Below are 20,309 nucleotides of genomic sequence, written 5' to 3'. Positions count from 1 at the left end.
TATTACCATCTCTCACTACCCAATGTAACAACAACTGGTTCGGGTGAACCAGTATAAGTGTGAACTTTGAAATACGTAAAAGTGCATCCAAAACAAACGAACGAACCGCGAGCAGGGGTGCGAAATTCCTCCCTTCGGGCAAACTCGGCTCCGTTCGGCTCAGCATTGCTCCGAGCAATTAGACACACAGATAAGATAATGGCTTGAATTTTGACAGCCCTAAATAGCCGAAAGGGATAGTGCCATATATTAGAAAGGGTCAGCATGATTCGACCCGGAACCGCTGTCAAACTTCGGTTTTGTAGGAAGTTTCCTTTCTGTACGGTAGTACTATTATTTATTCTGTGCGAGTGCGCACACTAATTTGCTGTAGAGCCAGCTGTAAAAGTGCATAGCACTTTATGAATTAATTCGATTGTGTCCAAAATATGTCCATGCAATGTTGCAGCTCGCTGTAGGTACATTGCGTACTTTATGCTAGCTTAGAATGAGGCGCGCAATTTGAAGCAAAGATACGTAGATCTGCACTCGGGCAATCTGAGTGTCTACTCGAACTTCGGTGTCTATACCTCACTCGAATATGACAGACAGACAACGAAATTTCAATTTTCCCGATATGCCCTCAGAGGTCACATTTACTCTAGTTTACCACTCGAATAATCTCGGTACGCGAATACTGGTGCAGGTAGGAGGCGCGCCAACGAAAAACGTTGCGAAAAACTTAAAGGCACTTGTGAGTGAATCTCCATATGCTTGACACTTCGATTTTGCAACGGTATTGACTGAACTGATGTAAGCTGTTCATTTGGTCTTGAGTCGATAAACATGAGTTCGTGGTCGTGGACAAACAAGGTCCTATTTGACCAAGCTAAGTTGGCAGTGATTTTGATAGCACAGACTGTGCAAGTATTATTTTAAACGCCAAACTTCAAAATAATAATGGCACCGTCTGTGCTATCAAGCTCGCTGCCAACTTAGAGTCTGTGCGGGGTTGATTGGGGAATAAAAAGTTACATACCTAACGTTTAGGCAAAATGTGCTTTGCTTAGGAGACGGAAAAGAAGGATATTTTTCAAAATTAAGAAGTCAATGAAACTTGAGATGCTGGAGATGCTCTGACGTTCGGCAACATCTCCTGAAGATGCCTCGTAGATTAGCGAAACACGTGTCGAGTTTTGTACTGTTGGTGGTGCTTTGTTATATTTATTTGCGTATTAATTTTGCGGTGGGAGGGTGGGAAACGTAATTGCATATAAAAATACGCAAGTAAGTATAACGGGTTAGCACCACAGACTTAAATATACCATAGATGACGCAAATGCATCTACTTCGCGTGTCCGAACCCCGACCAAGCGTCGAGGTTCGCCGTCGCTATTGACATTCCACGCGCGCCAGTTGTTGCAGCCGGTAGTCCGTAAAAATTTAAAAAATGCCTCGTTGCGTGATAATTAACTGCAACAGCCCAAAAATTGCAAGCACCCAAGGGCAAGCACATATTTCCTATCACAGGATTCACAGGTAAGTCATTTTAAAATGATATTATGCATAAATTCATTTTAAAACAATTTTTTAAGTATTTCAAGTTGTGATTCCAATAATATACCTAAGTAACTATAGATTAACGTTACAAAACTATATTTATATTACATTGCGCGTTTGCTTTGAGCGTTTGATCTGACGTTGGGAGTTAAGAGACGATGAATATCGGAACTAGCGATACTGTCGCGCATCGCTTCGACTTCGTGGTACAGGCCGTTTATCATTCGTCTGTCAAATTTAGCGAGTAGTGTTGTTCGTTCTACCGATCGCTTCTAATAAACGATTTTAATCGATATCGGACAGACGAATGATATTAACTATTATAAAAAATGTTGTCCTAATTTTACACGACACCTTTAAAAACGAGGGTAATTTAAACATATACGATTACAAGTTTATACGTTTAGTATATATGTTTATAAATTTCTATTGTGTTAAAAAAACTTTCATTACTTTTGTTTTCCACATGATCCAGTCATGGATTTTGAAAATACCAGTTTCATTCAAGGGAAAATTGGGAAGAACATCATTCGTCTGTTTTTATCATTCGTCTGTCTTTATCATTCGTCTGTCAGAAAATCGATGTCATTCATGACAATCGATTTGTGATCTTTGGCGTGGTTCGCGGGGGAGCGGGGAGTGAGCGAGCGAGACCGCAGATATAAAATCTTAGAGTATGAGCAAGACAGTTGAATCGTAGCGGGGCAGAGGGGCATCGGCGTCTTTGAATCGGTTAGGATTTCCCATCACTAAATAGCGGTTGTGACGTGACAGTAGGTGGTACAAAGTCGGCACGCTTGGTTTCAATACAAATCGTGATATTTGCTTCGTCTATGGTATATTTAAGTCTATGGTTAGCACTGATTGACTAGCACGTTATTATTTCGCGGATTAGCAAAGTAATACTTTTGCTTTAATTAAAATTTAATAACAAAACTTCCGGGAAACTCAAGCATTAAATATACTTAAACGGAACACTAACAACCTTTATTGTCTAAAATTGCTCGACTTATTTCGCTCCATATAACGAGGAGTTTCAACAGGAAGGACGCAGTGGTAGTTTAATATATTTAATATGCGGTCATCGGCTAAAATTGGGTAGGCAACTAGGTTAGAAGCAGGTGCCAAATTCACTCTTGTGATATATAGAGCATTATAATATTTACATGATAAATAATATAAGTTAAATTATCGTCCCGCAATATTTCTGAATATATGTGTAGAACCGTACAACTCCGGGTCCATATTGGGTTGCATACAAGTTTAAGTCATACCTTTGATGCGCATAACAACTTTTGTCATAATCATCATTGCGCATACAAATGAAAAGTCATATCATATTTACATAAATATTGTGTCATACATTTTTAGCCATAATATTTGATGACATACTCAGCAGTTGTCATATATTTTTTGTGCATATAGGTTTTGATTATAATGAATCAAATGTCATACCAGCTAAAAGCATATTTATCGATACTTATAATGTTTTTACGTATAACGTTTTGTAGCATAATAATTTTCAACCATAATGGTTTACATAAATAATTTAAGAAACTAATTTTAGCCTCTCAACAACTCCTTGAAAAAACATTTTCACTAATCTCCGTCCAAACACTTAATTCGACGGAGCCCCGCTCACGCGGGGCTCCTATTTCTGCGTGGTTTGCCCTTCGGGCCTACCTAACGAACCTAACCTACCTACTATGATTAGTTTCTTTTATAAAACTGTTTCAGGAGAAACGGTCCTACTGGAGAGGGCTCCTCTTCTTCGATCTCCTCTTTTATACGGTCTTTGTGTGGTTTATATGATTATGACTAAAGTAATAGTTGCTTCATAGGTTGCTCACAACCATTTATATTTATTATTCATGCTTTGTAACATTTATGAAAAAAACATATTATGACCACTAAATATATGACTTAATTTTTTATGTCTATATTAATACTATGCACTGCAATACTTCGAACGAAAAACAATTATGGATTTCAAGCAGATGACTTAAAATTTTATATGAATTAAATTAATGACTATAAAAATTATGACATACTTAACTCATTTATGACAAAACCCCAGTTATGCTGAGGAATAATTCTGACTAAAGATTTTTATGACTTACAATTTTATGCATAAAGTGTTATGACAATTAAAAATATGACAAAAGTTTTTATGCGACCAGAGGGAGTCCCTTTTAAACTACTAAGTATAAAGTACTACGCCATACATTTTCTATGTAAACAAATGTGTATTACACCTCTACTATTTCCAGCAGTATGGGCAGTACCATGGCAGTACTTCATAATTAAAAAGTACTGCCATGGTTAAGTTAAGTTTTGTAATGGTTGACTGGTAGAGAATGGCTTTAGACATTAAGTCCACTATTTGTACATTTTTGTTTGTTTGTGCAATAAAATTTAAATATATGTATAAATAAGGCTTTAACAGAATTGAATGAATCAATTAATGCATACTAATAGGGAATATTACGCAAAACTCGGCGTAGAGGGCGTAACTAGCACAATCACAGGGCCTACCGCGAAACACGAAAATCGAAAGCTCGGTTTCTGCCTCTCTTTCACTCTTGCCTATTCGATCGATACAGAGGCAGATAACGAAATTTCGCGATTCGTGATAGGCCCCTGTAAACAAACCGCCTTGATGCATCAATGTCATAGTGAAAACTTGTCAAAAAACTGTTTAAGGCCAAGTATGTATAAGTTACTCTATGGTTTACTATGTGCACTAGTGCTGCACTCTGGTGGCAGAACATTGCAGTAATACTCCCTATTATAGTAGAGTATTGTATAAGCATAAAACTATTTAGCAGGTAGTGGCACCATCTTGCGAAACGCTCTGACACCAGTGATCTTTCAACTTAACTATGGTAGTTGCCTTGTTGGAGCTCGGTAGAGTCATGGTACTTCGCTAGATGGCATTAAAATCATCCGATTTACTTCCCTACAAAGACATATGTAACTTCTTCCCTACTAATATTATAAATCCGAAAGTAGGTATAGTTGAATATATATTATTTGCACCGATGAATGTTATCGCTAATGGCTTTTTTACAATAAGGTAATAAAACCATTAACACTAGGTTTTGCTGAAAGTGTACTTGAGCTAAATCCCATCCCATCCCATCTTCATCCCATTTACTTTTCTACATTCTAATTTCTAAGTTTTCCTCTTTTTCCGTTTATACCTCTTAACGCTTAAACCGCTGAACCGATTTAGATGAAATTTGGCATGGGAAATAGTCTGAGGCCCGGGAAAGGCCATAATATGGTAGTATTTATTAATCATAGCACCATTCAACATAGACAAAGTTGCTGGCAGAAGCTAGTATTGTATAATATGGGCTGGCATTGATGGGTTAATAATAAAATTTTAAATTACTTCAATATTCATAATTATGACAGCTTCTACCACGTACCTGTATTTTGAGTTTCTGACCTTTGCCATTATAACAAACAAACTTATGTATGTATTTACAAACCCGTCACAATGTAATTAAAAGTAGTAAAACCACAATACTTATTACTCCTGATTGATGGATAAGTTACTTCGTCAAGCTCTGACGGCCTGACGATGGTATAGTAAGCATGACTTATTGTATTATACAAATAAGGTGTATATTTCAACGCATAGTTATTGTTAAACCTTATGAGGTAAACTGTGGGCCTGTTGAAAGCCCTTTACACAGGTAGACAATAATAGCTTCTTTTTCGTTGAGATAAGAGCTATAACATATGGCACAAAAAGTTGAAGTTGTCGGAATGACCAATTATCTGTTTATCCCAGTCACACCATGATATTCCCAATTGAGGTCGCTTGAACGTCTTGACCCTTTCACCTATCGTGACGGACCTTATTTGGTTTGTTGGAAGTATGTATAATATACATACTGGTTAATAAACGAGGTAAAGGGAATCAATATAGCCAATATATCATTTTGCTCCCTTATGATACGATCTACTATTTCTACTGCTAATAGCAACCAACCAGTAAAACTACTTTTTCACCACATCAGCTGGTAAAGGCTCTCTTGATTGTTCAAAAACGGATAAGAAAGTTGCATTTTATTCACATGCGAGGCAAATTAATCAAATGCATTGAATCGCTTAATTTGTTTGATATTTTACAGTTATAGTTCGTTTTTTTAGCATTAGAAATAAGGTAAACAATCTTGATCTTTTTTAAAAATAAGTTACGTCAAATATGTAACAATTATGAATCTAATACGATCATTTATATTCTTCTGCTTTCATAAGTAATAGTTATTGATTTTTTATAAAGCGTTTTTCAATTAAAAGACATGTCAAGATCGCTTACCTTCTTTCAAGTTCTTTGTAATGCTAAAAAAAACGAACTATAGTATTTTGCTTGTGTTGGTGTGGTGAAAAACGGCGGCAAAATTTGTTAAACCCTCGTGCTATGAAACCCTCGCAACGCTAAAGATTCCATTTTTCGAACTACTCGCTACGGTCGTGGTTCAATTTTGGAATGTTTCGCCTGCTCGGGTATCAATATAAGCACGAGAGGTTAAACAACAACTTTGCTCCCTTGTAAAACAAATAACTATTATCTAATATAACGATTGCTCCGATATTTCGTGAAGGAATGCTCGGCAATACATCCCGACATCCGAACTTCGGTAGAAAGTGCCCCACCAAAAGGTAAGGCAGCACCTATGTCGGGGCTATAATCGTTTTGCATTAGGTCCAATTTGGCTTTTAAACTATATAATTACCTACATTATTTACGAATCCATAATTCTCGACATTTATTACCAAACATATTCTTACTTACTTGATAAAATGATTCATATCCCATGAATTCTTATCATATTATATTAATTATTTATGTACATGAGAATAATTACACATCCGAGGCAAATGATACCTGATACACGAATTAATATGGTCATAAAATACGTATATATTAAGATTGCGACATCGACACGGCGATTAATAAAGTTCACGTAATACCTATATTAGAAGGTGATTCCTATAATTTTTGGCGATAAGAAAATCACCGAAGCGCAGTTTAATATGAGTTATTAATCTAAAGCCCATCATGTAAGCGCAAAGAGAAAGTTGTCCGCCTACGATGTTCCCGCACAACCTCTTCGCATTGAGAGCCGAAAGCTCAGTGTCGCAGGCTGCCCTTACGACACGTGATCTTGGACCATAAAATTTAGCATAATGTTTACCACTGCCATACTTGTGGTTTAGTGTAAATAAGAACCTACAGCGGTTTAGAACTTTATTCAATCAATAATCGTGTTATGTGCTGTGTTATGTGTGTTTTTAATACCGTGGCTGGCTAAACTGTGTCGATCAATATCGTGCAATTAATTGCGACTTAAAACGGGACCATGAAATTGGATTTGTCACAAATACGCGCACACGTGTTCGGTAGATTAAGTCCAAAACTTATCTCAGATCTGACCGCGGGGGCGAAATCTCCGTAATTAATCTTAATTGTGGCGTATACGCATGCCCAGCTTTATCTCCAGGACGATCGTGTTGCTTACCATATGATATATCATCTGAGCAACCTTCGAGCAATTCAATCTGTGCGTTATGCGTGTCCTGACAGATCAAATTTACTCATTATACAGAAATATTGGAAACAAGATCTAGTTTCCGACACGGATGGTGCACGGGTGAAGTTACATGCGAATGTCCAATAGTTTCTAGTCTCAGTCAATTGAAGCATCGAGTGAGTACCGCACGTCTTCGTTAATAAGTCATGCGGCGTAAGGACCCAACGCCCGTGCACAGTGCGGGGCGAGGACGAAGCCTGATATCGATCAGATCTAATCAGCCACAGCAGCGTAAGATGATACCAGCGTCTCGAAGCCAGCTCCCTAGAAGTTACTCTTCACCGTCAACGCAAAGGGATCAAGAAAGCGCACCCCAACCCAACCAAAGAGGCTACGTCATGAGAAGCTTCTCCACTCCAGAGCCAAAGGCAATAGAATACCGTCGTAACTCAGATTCATTCTACCGCCCAAAAGCCCACGGTTCGCGAGGCGAGTTGGACTCCGATCTAGACAGCTTCGAGCAGTTTGAAGAAAGCTTCGTCGATATGGACGATGATCAAGAGCAGAATGTGTACGGAACGTACAGCAGAAGCCCGGAAAAGGAGGAACCCAAACGAGTAATGGCTACGTTACTGCAAGGGAGCGGGCTGCAGAGAATCTCCATCAGACCTGTTTCGTCTTGCACTACACAGACTTTGTACAATGCGCGGGAAGCCATGAAGGAACTTCAAAGAAACCAACAAAAGGGTAAGTTCTGCTACATATTGTCTGTTTTCTTCTTTTTAGGAGATGATCTTCGAGATTAACCCAAATCCGTTTAGGTACGTACTTTTTTTCAAGAATCAGGAAATTTTATACTGTGCTTTCAGGTATATACAATATGTAAGACCTAATATCGTTACTCGTAAATCCTAAATATGTCAATGACCAAACTTTCCATGCAAACCACATGCATTTCAATCTGCCATTTATCTCTATGACGTCATTGAATTTGTGTAACGACAAACACTCTGCGGGATTAAATATTTGCATTTCAATATTGATACGGAACAGACCGGTGGCTAGATCGACTGATATTCACAAGTGCCGTGACTGTGAGCTTTTCCACATAGCTTTTTGAACTGGTTGCATGCAAGCAGCAGCAAGTAGTTAAAGTTGACCGTTAAATTGACAATAGAACATAAGTGCGTAAGTTTGACGAAATATAAGGTGAGCCGATATTACGTCAACTTTACCTACCTATGTCTTACCTTACCTAATTAGGGTAGTGTCAGTTGAAGATAAAACAGGTAAGTTTTTTTCATCACACCAACTGGTGAGGCAAAGTAATCAAATGTAAATTTTGAGTTGTTTTCTTATGTTTGCTGATTGAATTGACTTTTAAATTATGTAATTGAATGATAAATATTTAATAACATTCATTTAGTTTTGATTTGTATGTTTTTGTTTGATATCTTACAGTTAATATTTTCTTCGGGTTGGTGTGGTGAAAAATTTTGTTTCATTCGGAGGCAAATTTTGTTTAACCCTCGTGCTTTGAAACCCTCGCAAAGCTCAAGATTCCATGTTTCGCACGAGCGCAATATTAGCACGAGCCGTTAAACAAAAACTTTGCCCCCTTGTAGAACAAATAGGTACCTAACTATAATTGCTTTTCAGTGTAAATAAAAGGAAACGGGTGACGCTAAAGTTTATTTTTACTTTGCTGCGGCAAAGTGCTAAGTATAAGGACAAAAAATGCGATTACTCGTATTATACGAGTCGTATAGGATGTAGTTTTATAGGATGCTGGATGGTGCCTTTTTTGGATAGGTACCTTCGGTAACGATCACCCTTCATATATTTCCCATCATCCATTTATATCAACTAAAATACAATTTTATGATTTATTTTTAAAATTGAGCTGTATCAGCTATTTAAGACAGTTTCTCTCCATTCCAGCTCGTCTCAACTTCCGGCCACTGACGGCCAACCTGCCGCATTCTCACGACCACGAGCAACTCTCTCAAGAGGAAGAGCTGCTCTCCTCTCCACAGCTGGAGCTGGACACAGCAGAGCTGGACCAGCAGCTACGCTCTGAGCAGCAGCTTATGGAGCGAGGAGCGGCTATGGCTATGGAAGAAAGCGATGGCGATACGGTAAGTTTAGGTTTAAGATGATGATATACCGAACACGAAAAATTGCCTAAAGAGGAAGTTGCAGATCTCTCCACACCTAAAGCTGGACCAGCAATTAATCTGCCAGGACGACCAAGAAGACAGAAACATTAGCTTTGCCGTTCATTAAATAATACCATCTTTCACTATATCTAGGTATATTTGCATTTCTTTTTATCAGGTTAGCTTGAACTAATTTAGTATTATCATAATTTACGGTGTTAAAAACTGTCAAAAAGTTAACAAGCTTCATTCTACGACACAGAGTTATAATACGAGCATAACATATGCACATATAGGAATGAATTCACATCTTCGTCAATTGCGTTATTTGTATGTTAATAATTAAGAATGACATGACCAAGTTTCTTGCAAAGTGACCCTGACACGGATATAGGTATTTTACTACTATCACAATTCGAGTATATATTAATGTAAGATTTACGATTTTTCGTAAAAAGTAAATCTTTTAAATTCAATTCTTCATTCTACCACTTTTTTGCAATTTTGTCAACTACATTTTTTAATTTTTAGATGTGTATTATTTTCTCTTTTATACCGATTACGTGGGTACTGAACACGTTAAACATGTGTCATGACACTTTTCTTAATATATATATACCTACAGTACCTACCTAACCGTGATTCACTCTGACAGATTTAGAGTTACAAAGAAACGTCTACTCTCCTCTTTTCTAGCATCATTTTGCGAAAATTCTAAATTAAAAGGTTAATAATTGTGATCAATGACTTTTAAAACGAAACATATACTTACTTATAGAATTACAGTTTTTGCTTGTTTGACACGGCTGTTAAGTTGAAATAGATCGTTAGTTCGGAACAAATCGGTTTACTATCGCTCCATGGTATAATGTAATTATCCAACGAATCAAATCGAAATATACACGTCTTTTTCGATAAGTTTACCAAATTAGTACCCATTGAAATAATCTATTTCATATCAGATGACTTCTTAGTCGAAATATAACTAAAACTCATTTTTCTATATTAAATTAGTAAACATATTATTATGAAGTGGCTAGTTATTATTGGCTGCTTACCTACTGGCAATATTGATAAAATATGACTTGGCTGGCATAGTTAACTCTAATTTAATATACCTACTAAACTACTAATAGGTTTCACAGAGACTATGGCCTATTATGGTTTTGTAATTTTAGTTAAGTAAGTACATAGTTACGCGGTGGTAATCATATAAGTACTTACCTATTATTACGTTAGTCTTTATTGAAACTAGTGGTATGGAAACTTTTAACAAGCAATGTCAATGTTATAAAAATGTACACATACTTATTAGTATGCAGATCATACATTAATTACATTATACATATGCAGTACCTAAGTACCTACATAACTCTCTCTTGCGTTAATATAAAATGTATCTGAAACCATTAGCCGCGCAATAAAACGTCTTGGCGAGCGTGTCATAAAGAAACCCAATTTTCCTAACATTAAAAGCTTCTCAGATGTCCCAATTTACATTTTACAACACGTACACACACACGTGTACAACAGGGATATTCCCTGGATAAAGTTTTTAGTCTTAATTTGATAATGTAGCTCATGCAGTTGGTATAAGGTTCGTTTTTAAAGGGTACCATTTATCGATAGGTATTTGTAACTGGTGGTTGCGACAGCGTCATGAAATTGCGTCGCGTGCCCTAGTTCGCATCTGTCGCCTGTCCGAATCTGCGTTGACGCTGTCTGCAGGTTGAGATGACCCACTTGCTATTCTATTAGTCACTGGGAATGGACCGAATGTACCTGCCTAAACATTAGATGAAGACTATTTTCAGTATGTACCTACATGATGTAGTTGACGTATTATATAGACTGAGTAACAAAAGTTGGCGCCTAATTTCTATGAAAACTTTCACAGTCTAGTACAAAATTTGCGGTAGCTCTTATAAATCGACCTGTATGTAGAAGTTCATCAAACCAAATCGCAAAACATCGCAAACCATCAAAAATCATTTATATCTCAAAATAGGACAAGATTTATTAAACTCATATTATGTTCACAGTATCTTTATAAAATTTCCAGATTATACTCAAAAACTGCAGTTCAAAATTGTTATAAAAAAATTGTATCATTTTCCATACCATATTTATTTTTGCGATAAATTGTCCGAACTCTGGTTATTAGATATAGAAACCAAAGATATATAGTGTAGCGATGGATTTTTATATGTCCATTAATCCTTTAAGCGCCACTTGCACCATTCCACTAACCCGGAATTAACCAGTTAAATCGTTAACCCATTGTCAAATTGTACTGGTAACCATGGTAACTCCAGATTTAACCGGTTAACCCCGGGTTAGTGAATGGTGCAATTGGCCCTAAATGTATGTGACTTCTCTTCGTTGCAATCTTTAGCGTTCATGTAGGTACATGTAGATTGTAGGTACACCACTCAAAATAAACTAAAAATTACAAATAAACGCAACCTTTTCTGAACGAAATAGAGCTTTATCCTCGTTGCAATGAATATGTGTATTGTAATTTGTAATGTACATTTAGATAAGTTACGTTCCAAGGATATAAGAAAGACATTAAATATGTGTCTTGAAATTCTATTACACATTCCGCAAGCATGTTTGATGTCTAAATTCATGCCGATAAATTTATATACTTACTTAAATTTAATATGGCATACACCGTGCCCATACTAATACCATGATGTTTGCAATAGGTGGAATTGGTAGTGAGCTTATCCTATCAAGTACCTAAATATTGTACTTGGGAAACTTAGACTACAAGCCTTGGATGGCCTTTAAGGTGCCTTTAAGCTTTGAAGCTTTTAAGTTACGAGTAGGCTCGATTCCTTAATTTATCGCTTAGACCTACATCTTTACATATTAGTAAGTATTATGTTCTGGCATCTAGAATTTTAGAGTTAATAAGCAAAAAAGCCGTAATACTTATTTATACTCTTTTAGATCCAAAACTTCGTTCGTTGGTCTGTCAGCGACGGACTATAAACTAAAATGGACCGGAAATATTGCCTTTGTCCCAAATATTGCACTTGGAGGATTAATTTTAACCTATATTGCAACTATATTTTTAAGTCCTCAACATAGTTGCGTGTTAGTTAGGTACATCTTATACATCTAGCTTGACAAGGGTTTTTAGTTGCGCTTAACTTGTTTGCATTACGACGCTCTCTCGTGGCGTACCACTGTTTATCAGCGGTCGCCCGGCAACCGCTGCCACAACACGTGCGGTATCAACATCGCGGAAAACAAATAAAACGGAATAAGGTCGCTTAGGACATACCAAGCCTTGCCAGTCTTGCCACGTTTACGAGTTAGTTTAGCACAGGACGTGAGACTGATTATATGCGAGACTGTACGATCGTAAAACTTTCTTCAAACGTGTTTTAGCTCGGATTGTTCTCGTCGTGAAGTTAGAGCTATGTGTGATCGATACGGTCATCGGTGGCGTGCGGAATCGCGTGCCTGGCGGGCGCCTGTTGTTTGTGGGGAACCGTGATTAGGTTGTCGGCGGGCATCTCATCGCGGTGGCGGCGCGCGTCTAGCCAGCACCGGGAACAATGATCACGCCTTGACCTTGCGGCGCGGGGGCCGGGGGCATGATGACGCCACCGCGACCGACACGCGGTTCGGCTTTCGGATGCGATCCTTCGTCGGCGGCATCCGCGTAATCGGCGGTCAGCGCGATTTCGAAGTTTGCGTCAAAAATACCGGCGGGTGCGCGCCGCGACGCTGAGCCTCATTCGCGAGCCGGCGTCGCCGCCGACGCGACCGAACGACCGACCGACCGAGCCGACTCCCGCCGACCGAGTGAACGCGACATGCGCGCGACCAGACATGGGTAATGTGCAGTGCTGCGCCAGCGGACGCTTCCTCGAGGGCAAGAAGACGAAGAAGCCGAAGAAGCAGAAGAAGGAAAAGTCGAAAGGAGTCAGTGCGAAGAATAACGTTGTTGGTGGTAAACCCAGTGCGGATTGCAAAGTGATGGCCGAGGACTCTTCCGAGCGCGCTGCGCCTGCTGCTGCGCCAGCAGAAGCGCTGACGCAGGCCGCGCCTCCTGCCGAAGATGTGACCGATGGTCCGCCGCAGCCAAATGTGCAGGAACCGGGAACCACCGGCACCGACAACGATGGACAACGTAACGAAAGCATGGCCGAAGCGAGGGAGCGATTCTTCACACAGGTCAGCCTACTATTTTCATTCCCATCAATATCTATTTTCTACTCAAAGCGTTTTCTTTTATCTATCACGTATTTCATTTTAAATGTTCTTAGTAATATTTTCTGGCACGTTTCAATACGTTTCATTAAATCCTTTTATCATTCCGACGTCTGAGAACTTCTGCTTTGCATCAGCTGCTCTTGATAATGGCTCTCAAGCGCTATCTTGTTTATTTACGTTTCTTATCGTGAGGGTCTCAGTCAATAAAACAGATGCTTGTTTACTACTTACACGTAAGTACGCATCTGAAAAGTAAAATGACCCTATGAATGAATATGGTGTATAATACTTTTAAGAAGTATGGCGATAGGCATATGACGCCGTGTTATCATTATCACATACTATTCACTAATTAACTTAACGTATTGTAGTTGACTGTATATGAAACGTGAGTGCTGTCAATCAAAACATATGAAATATCTAGCCATTATATATATTTACAGTACATATAGTCCTATTTTCCCGCACTAGTGCGTAAAATAGCACTTTTCGTGCGTATGTCAAAAGTTTAAAAGGAGGGATGTAGGTACTGTAAAACGTTGTACGATACACGTGCGAATAGGTAATTCGCCACTCGTTTCGAATTTCCTCTTTTCCGCACTTTTATCGTAAATAACTATTATAGTAAGTAGGTATGTAATTCTAAACGTCAAAAAATAGTCGTTTTCATAAATGACTAATGATGATGTTTCCTACTACCTAATTGATTACAGGATATTTTTTGTTACTAAATAATAATACTTTGGTATCAGAGTGATAAATTTACTAGGCTACATATTATTTTATTAACAAGTCTAATAATATATCAACCACAACTTGCATAGCTCTTGTCAAACCGTTATAAAACCGAACTTTACTGCCACTTTACACGCTCATAAATATTTGTACACAGAAAAACAACATTGTTTGTATTCATGTTTGTTTGGTAAGTATACATATACGCAACCTATAGAAGGTCTATACACCGTGCTAAATATATGGCGTAACGTTACTATTTGACCACTTTTGCTGCTATAATATATTTGATGCTGAGTGTACACAAGATGATTTGCGCAATACAGCTGAGTAACAGATCTGTCTTAAAATGCGATCTAATACCCCCAAATTCAGAGAACAGCCCATGTTTAAATTATTAACTATTCTTATTGTGAAAATAATATTTAAAAAGCTAAAAATAATTCAAATTGCCGTGACTAAAGCGAGGAAAGGTATGCGCCGAAAATATCACAATTTATATTCAGCTTACCTCCTTCACCTTTTTTGGATTAAAAAAACAGCACAAAATTGAACGTAGGTACAACGGAATGTTAGGGATGGGACAATACCGTTATTGGTACCTAATTTCGTGTCTTTATTGTTATGGTAAGTAAGTATATTTTAATAATTTAATACGTATTTGGCATCTAAGATACAGCACTAAATTCTTTTTTGCATAATACGCTCATTATAGTTCATTTTTTTTAGCATTAGAAATAAGGTAATCAATCTTGATGTGTCTTTTAATTGAAAAACACATTTTAAAAATAAGTTACGGCAAATATGTTACAATTAAGAATCTAATACAATCATTTATATTCTTCTGCTTTCATACGTAATAGTTACTGATTTTTAAAAAGCGTTTTTCAATTAAAAGACCTTTCAAGATCGCTTACCTTCTTTCAAGTTCTTTCTAATGCTAATAAAAACGAACTATAGACATGTTAAACAGAATACACGTTCATTAGTTATGTTATGACAACAAGTCAGTTAGATATGTAAACTTATTACAGGAAATTAATCATAATATTCATAATGTATTTAAACTATTACCTTCTCTTAACTATACAAACAACTGAAAACGCGCAAAGTTTGCCGAAAGAGTACTTAACTTGAATTAGGTAAGGAGGTATAGATTTAAACAATTGAAGCATGAAAATATTAAGGAACAGTTACAACTAATAAACTAAAAACATGCATGAGAACTCCACTTAGTCCATAATTAAAAAAAAATGTATACACAAAATAATTTCAGTTCAGTCGTTGCGCACAATTTGTTAAAGATGGGCCTAAACAGTAAAAGTGTTTATTAATGTTTAATTTACGAAAGTACCTAGCTTTTTCATTTTTAACATAGCCTTTCATATGTAAGACATGTCAGTAGACACACTTGGAACATTAAAGCGTGGACAGGTTCTAGCGATGATCTAACTTGTATGTATTAATTGTCAAGGACCTCGCACCTTACACACGTCGATATGCCCACATTACTGTGAATATTGCTGCTTGTTTACAATATGTAATTAATTAGTAACAATACGAATAAACATAACTATGAATTTTGAGTAATTCATTGAACCAGGCGTTACTTAGCGGGACACTGAAATTAATATATATTTTTGTTAAAATTATGACATTATGGTTAACATGGTTAACCTACTTTTAAGGTGATAAGACTGATAAGTATGGTATACTAATAGATGGACCATGACTTACATTCACTATATGTTAAATATAATAAACCCATTAATACGTAACAAATTAATATTATGACAATAAGTACATAGTTTAGTCGTCAAGGTAAACGTGTACCGGAGTAAACATCTCACCAATCATTTAAACACACAAAACACGAAAGAATACTGGACAAGTTATTGAAGTACATTTGTTATTGTTACGAGTAGACACCTAGTGTACCATTTGTGTTAAAAAATAAATTTAAAAAATATCACCTGCGATTAAATCTGGCCTGAACGGACCTCCTTAGTTTACACCAGAACACCTATTACATACTTTAGGGATTTATCAAGTCAAATTAGAGATCTTTAGGACATATACATTCATTTTTCAGTCAGCGGGAAGTGAGCGCGTATCCCAAAAAATGGCCAAAGTCGTTAGCGTTGTCATCTATGGTTTCCAATAGGCGAATTAATTTAATTTTAAGATAATCTTAACACATATTGAATTCTTTTTTACACTATAATTTCTAAATCAATATCGTGATTAGTTTTATATATCTGGAAACTGAAAACACACGGAAGTTGATTAACTCAACTGGTTTCATTGGAAAAATGACTCATAACACGGTTTTTCCTTCTGTAACTGAAAGTAAACATTCTGAATTTGCTCTCCTACTAATCTGACTCACGAAATCGTGTCCGAAATCAAAATAATGAATATAACTTTAAATTTAGAATATTCCCTGAATTTTCACGTCACTATAGAGAGTTACTCACACTCACTGTGTCATTGACTTAGCTTGGAAAGTGACCGAGTGTGCTTTTGGAGCGTGTCCAGAATATTCCCGAAATAACTGGTGTTCCGAATTCATTCGAGAATTTATAAGCGGTTAGCAAACGCTGGTTCCAGTGGTTCCGCTTTATAATGTAACTGCGATGTTTGATGTCGATGCGTGCCTTTGTACCGTGGAAATAGGAAAGCTATTTCGGAGCGTGATCGTGTGCCTAGCTTTATGCGAACATTTGATGAGGAAAATCGAAATTGCCTCTCGTCTATCGGAATCTTAACACACAAAGCAAAACTAAGATTTATATTAGATATATCTACTTTTTTATTATTTAGTAGTTTATGTAGTATCTCGAACTATTTATTATTAACACTTCCGTTGTGTCAATTTGTTGTAATGGAATTAAACATACCTATTGCATCGGGTCGAATCGACCCGGTGTAAGGGGGAAGGTGATGATCTATTTAACGCAAGCTTCGTATTTTTTGGCGTATTTACAACATATTCTACATAATTACGGGTCATGTTATCAAGCAAAATACCATATTAGCGTCAAGTTGATAAAATTGATACAATTTACGACTTATGTACATATAAAACTAATAATGCGATAAGCAAAATTTTATATAAAATGCACATAATATTAGCGGTTATAAATTATACTCAAATCGTCTGTCCCACAACACTGCAGCATACGTGTCTACTATTACTATGGGGTCATCCATTAATTACGTCACACGAATATCTAGATTTTTTGACCCCTCCCCCCCCTTGTCACATTTGGTCACATTTGGCAAACCCCTCCCCCCTAGTGTGACGTCACATTTTTTCTACGAAATCGCCAAATCGAATTAAGTAAGTACCTAAGTATTATCAATATTTTATCAAAATATTTTTGACGATATAAATATTAGTAATTTTATAACCCAAAACTGCTTAGGAAAGAAAATTAAAAGAATAAAAACGATTATCGTTTTAAAAAGTTTTTATTTAAATATACAGCGAATAAAAGTATAAAAAAAAAAAAATCGGTTACTGATGAAGTTAAAGTGACGTCACAAAGTTTGTGTCTCCCCCCTCCCCCATGTCACAATATGTCACATTTTCTTGACCCCCTCCCACCCCCTAAACGTGTGACGTAATTAATGGATGACCCCTATGCACTTTAACGTTCCAATGCAATTTTGCGTATGGTGCGTCGTATAGGTATCTTTAGGCCAGAGTGAGATTTAAATAAAACCATCATTTAAATCTCACTCTGTCTTGTCTAAGTTATAGGAAATTATGAACGATAAATAACTGTCTATCTGGAAATTCTGGCACGGATCTATAATCTATACTTATCTGTCATGGATTTTCTGCTCCAAATAACGCTGTCATTGTCAAGGTAACGAGATATCGCAATAAACAATTATCGTCGTTTGTGCGTTGCTTTCCATGAAACTTGCCAAGTTTTGTACCTACTCGACGTCTATCCAGGATATTCAGCCAGAAATCATTAGAATCAAAGTTATATGTTTAACATAATGTAGGTATGCCTTTATAGCTACATAATACACCCAGCGTCACGAAAATCGCACACCTTCGGGCGCAAGGGATAGGCCGACAATCTTCACAATAAAAAAAACACGTAAACAAAAGAGACATCAGATTAAAGGTTATTCAATTAGCTTTTAAATGATGTCAAATTGAATAAGGCTAAACTATTTCACTAAGAGCTAGAATCGCTCGCAATCGCTCGCACCATACGAAGGTGTGCGATTTCCGTGACGCTGAGTGTACAAGTACAATACAAAAATACATAAATAAAAGGTCATTGTAAAAATACAGTTTTTTCTTATTGTACATACCTATAGTCGCAGTCGTCGTAATATTGTCAACTAGAACTACTCATCTAATCGGCCTTAAACTCGATTGGGTTACTATGTTGCTTTTATGTGAGTTGCTAATGTCTACCTCGCTTTATCATTAAACTATAAAATATAATGGTTCATCATATCAATTTACAAGGTTAGGATGAATATGAATATGGAACATAAAGGTCATGAACGAAGCAATAGGGAATTAAATTTAGCGCCAGGGTGATTAGACTAAGTAATTAGTGTTTATGTTTAGTCCATTTGTTGTCTGGTAGATAACGGGTATTTAAAATTAAGTACATATAAAAAATACAATCTTTTGTAATGCCTACTTATTCAGTCGTATAGAAAAAGCATGTGCAAGTCATGATCTCATGATTACCATCCTATGTTCTGTTTAGTCTTACAAGTAGACATAGGTACAGTCAGCGTCAAAAGTAACGGAACGGACTATGCTTCAAAAGTATCTACCATTCTCTAATAGGTTAACAAAAAGGTTAGGAAGGTTAGAAAGGATAGGTTAACATATAAGTCCCAGTATGTAGAACAATTACACAGTTACTGGTACTTTAGAACGCAAACAGTACCTTATCTCTATCTGGAAAAGTTATCCTGGGTGTCAGATACTTTTGGAGCGTTGTTTCATCAGCTGTGAATGATGTTGACTGTACCTAATCTTATGGCATGTAGACGATGACTTGTAGGCGACCGTACTTACATACAGGCTGCCACAAAAACGGCAGTTCTCGCGATTCGTGCCACTCAAGGGTGTTTGCGCTCTTGTTTAGCACAATGGCCAGCCTTGGAGGCTCTCTATGACTAGCACAGACATATACAGTGTGCATTATTTTTATACTTCGTATATATGCCTTACTGATGTTGAAAATGGAAGGGCACAGGGTTGAAGAAAAAGTAGGTACCTATAGAATAGGACAACCCTTGTGCTATTTTTATTGTTCTTATTAAAGCTGATGCGAGGGCCTGTTTTGTAGTAAACGATGGGCCTATACTATACAAATACTGAGTCCTGTTCATATTATATATTATCTCCCTAGTTTAATGATTGGTGTTCTACCTTTTCGCCGAAGTTTTATTGGTCAATTTTCACTTGCCAACCATCGCAGATTATTTACTTTGGCAACCAGCATTAGACCGACTTTTTTGCACCGTACAAAAATATTTTTTTAATTACGAATTATTACGATGACTACCTACAACGTAGCGTTTTAAAAATTGTCATTTTAAGTTGTTGTCTAAACGCATACATATATGTAGTTGCTAACTGTTAGGTTGGGAAATTATACGAATTATTGTGTTGAGTTGCTTGATCATTCAGTGAAATGAAATAATGCGAAATGTTTTTGTTTTTTAAAGCAAACATTATCGTCTTTGTGCAATAAAATGTTATACGATTAATTCTATATATGAAATACGAGTAATTATATTTACATATAGGTTTTGTATATTTTGATTTAACATTTTCGGGCATACCTTCTTAGACACAAACATTTATAGTTTCAAGATCAGCCTGTCGATATATAAGTAGGTAGTCATTTGTTTACATCAATCATTCAACAAAATATCACGTCTAGTCCAACTGTTTGCTGAAAATATTTATAACCTCGGATTCGTAGAACCGGAGATAAAAGAAATGAAGTCAGTTGAAAATCAATTTTAAAAAGATTTGTTTGGCTCGCAACACCATGCTTTACACGTACTCATCGGCGGGTCAGTTGCGTAACTCTTT

The 20,309-nt window shown here is 36.8% G+C and overlaps 1 protein-coding gene across 3 annotated transcripts in view; it reads left to right on the top strand.

The window, feature by feature from the left end:
• Nucleotides 1-7,244: 7,244 nt before the first annotated feature.
• The window catches only part of LOC134793112 (NAD(+) hydrolase sarm1-like), an 81,554-nt gene continuing 68,489 nt past the window's right edge, over nucleotides 7,245-20,309 (top strand). The window contains exons 1-2 of one of the 3 annotated variants that reach the window (XM_063764642.1): nucleotides 7,245-7,835; nucleotides 9,030-9,226. In XM_063764642.1, the coding sequence (XP_063620712.1) occupies nucleotides 7,295-7,835; nucleotides 9,030-9,226 (738 nt within the window). In that variant the 5' untranslated portion in view covers nucleotides 7,245-7,294. Of the gene's footprint in view, nucleotides 7,836-9,029; nucleotides 9,227-12,915; nucleotides 13,442-20,309 lie in introns of those variants that run through there. The other 2 variants (XM_063764643.1, XM_063764647.1) reach the window with 2 other exon arrangements.

This window comes from Cydia splendana, chromosome 8, assembly GCF_910591565.1.
Source record: "Cydia splendana chromosome 8, ilCydSple1.2, whole genome shotgun sequence".
NCBI lineage: Eukaryota > Metazoa > Arthropoda > Insecta > Lepidoptera > Tortricidae > Cydia > Cydia splendana.
The sequence above is the reverse complement of the archived record's forward strand: the minus strand, read 5'-3'. Positions and strand labels throughout refer to the sequence as shown.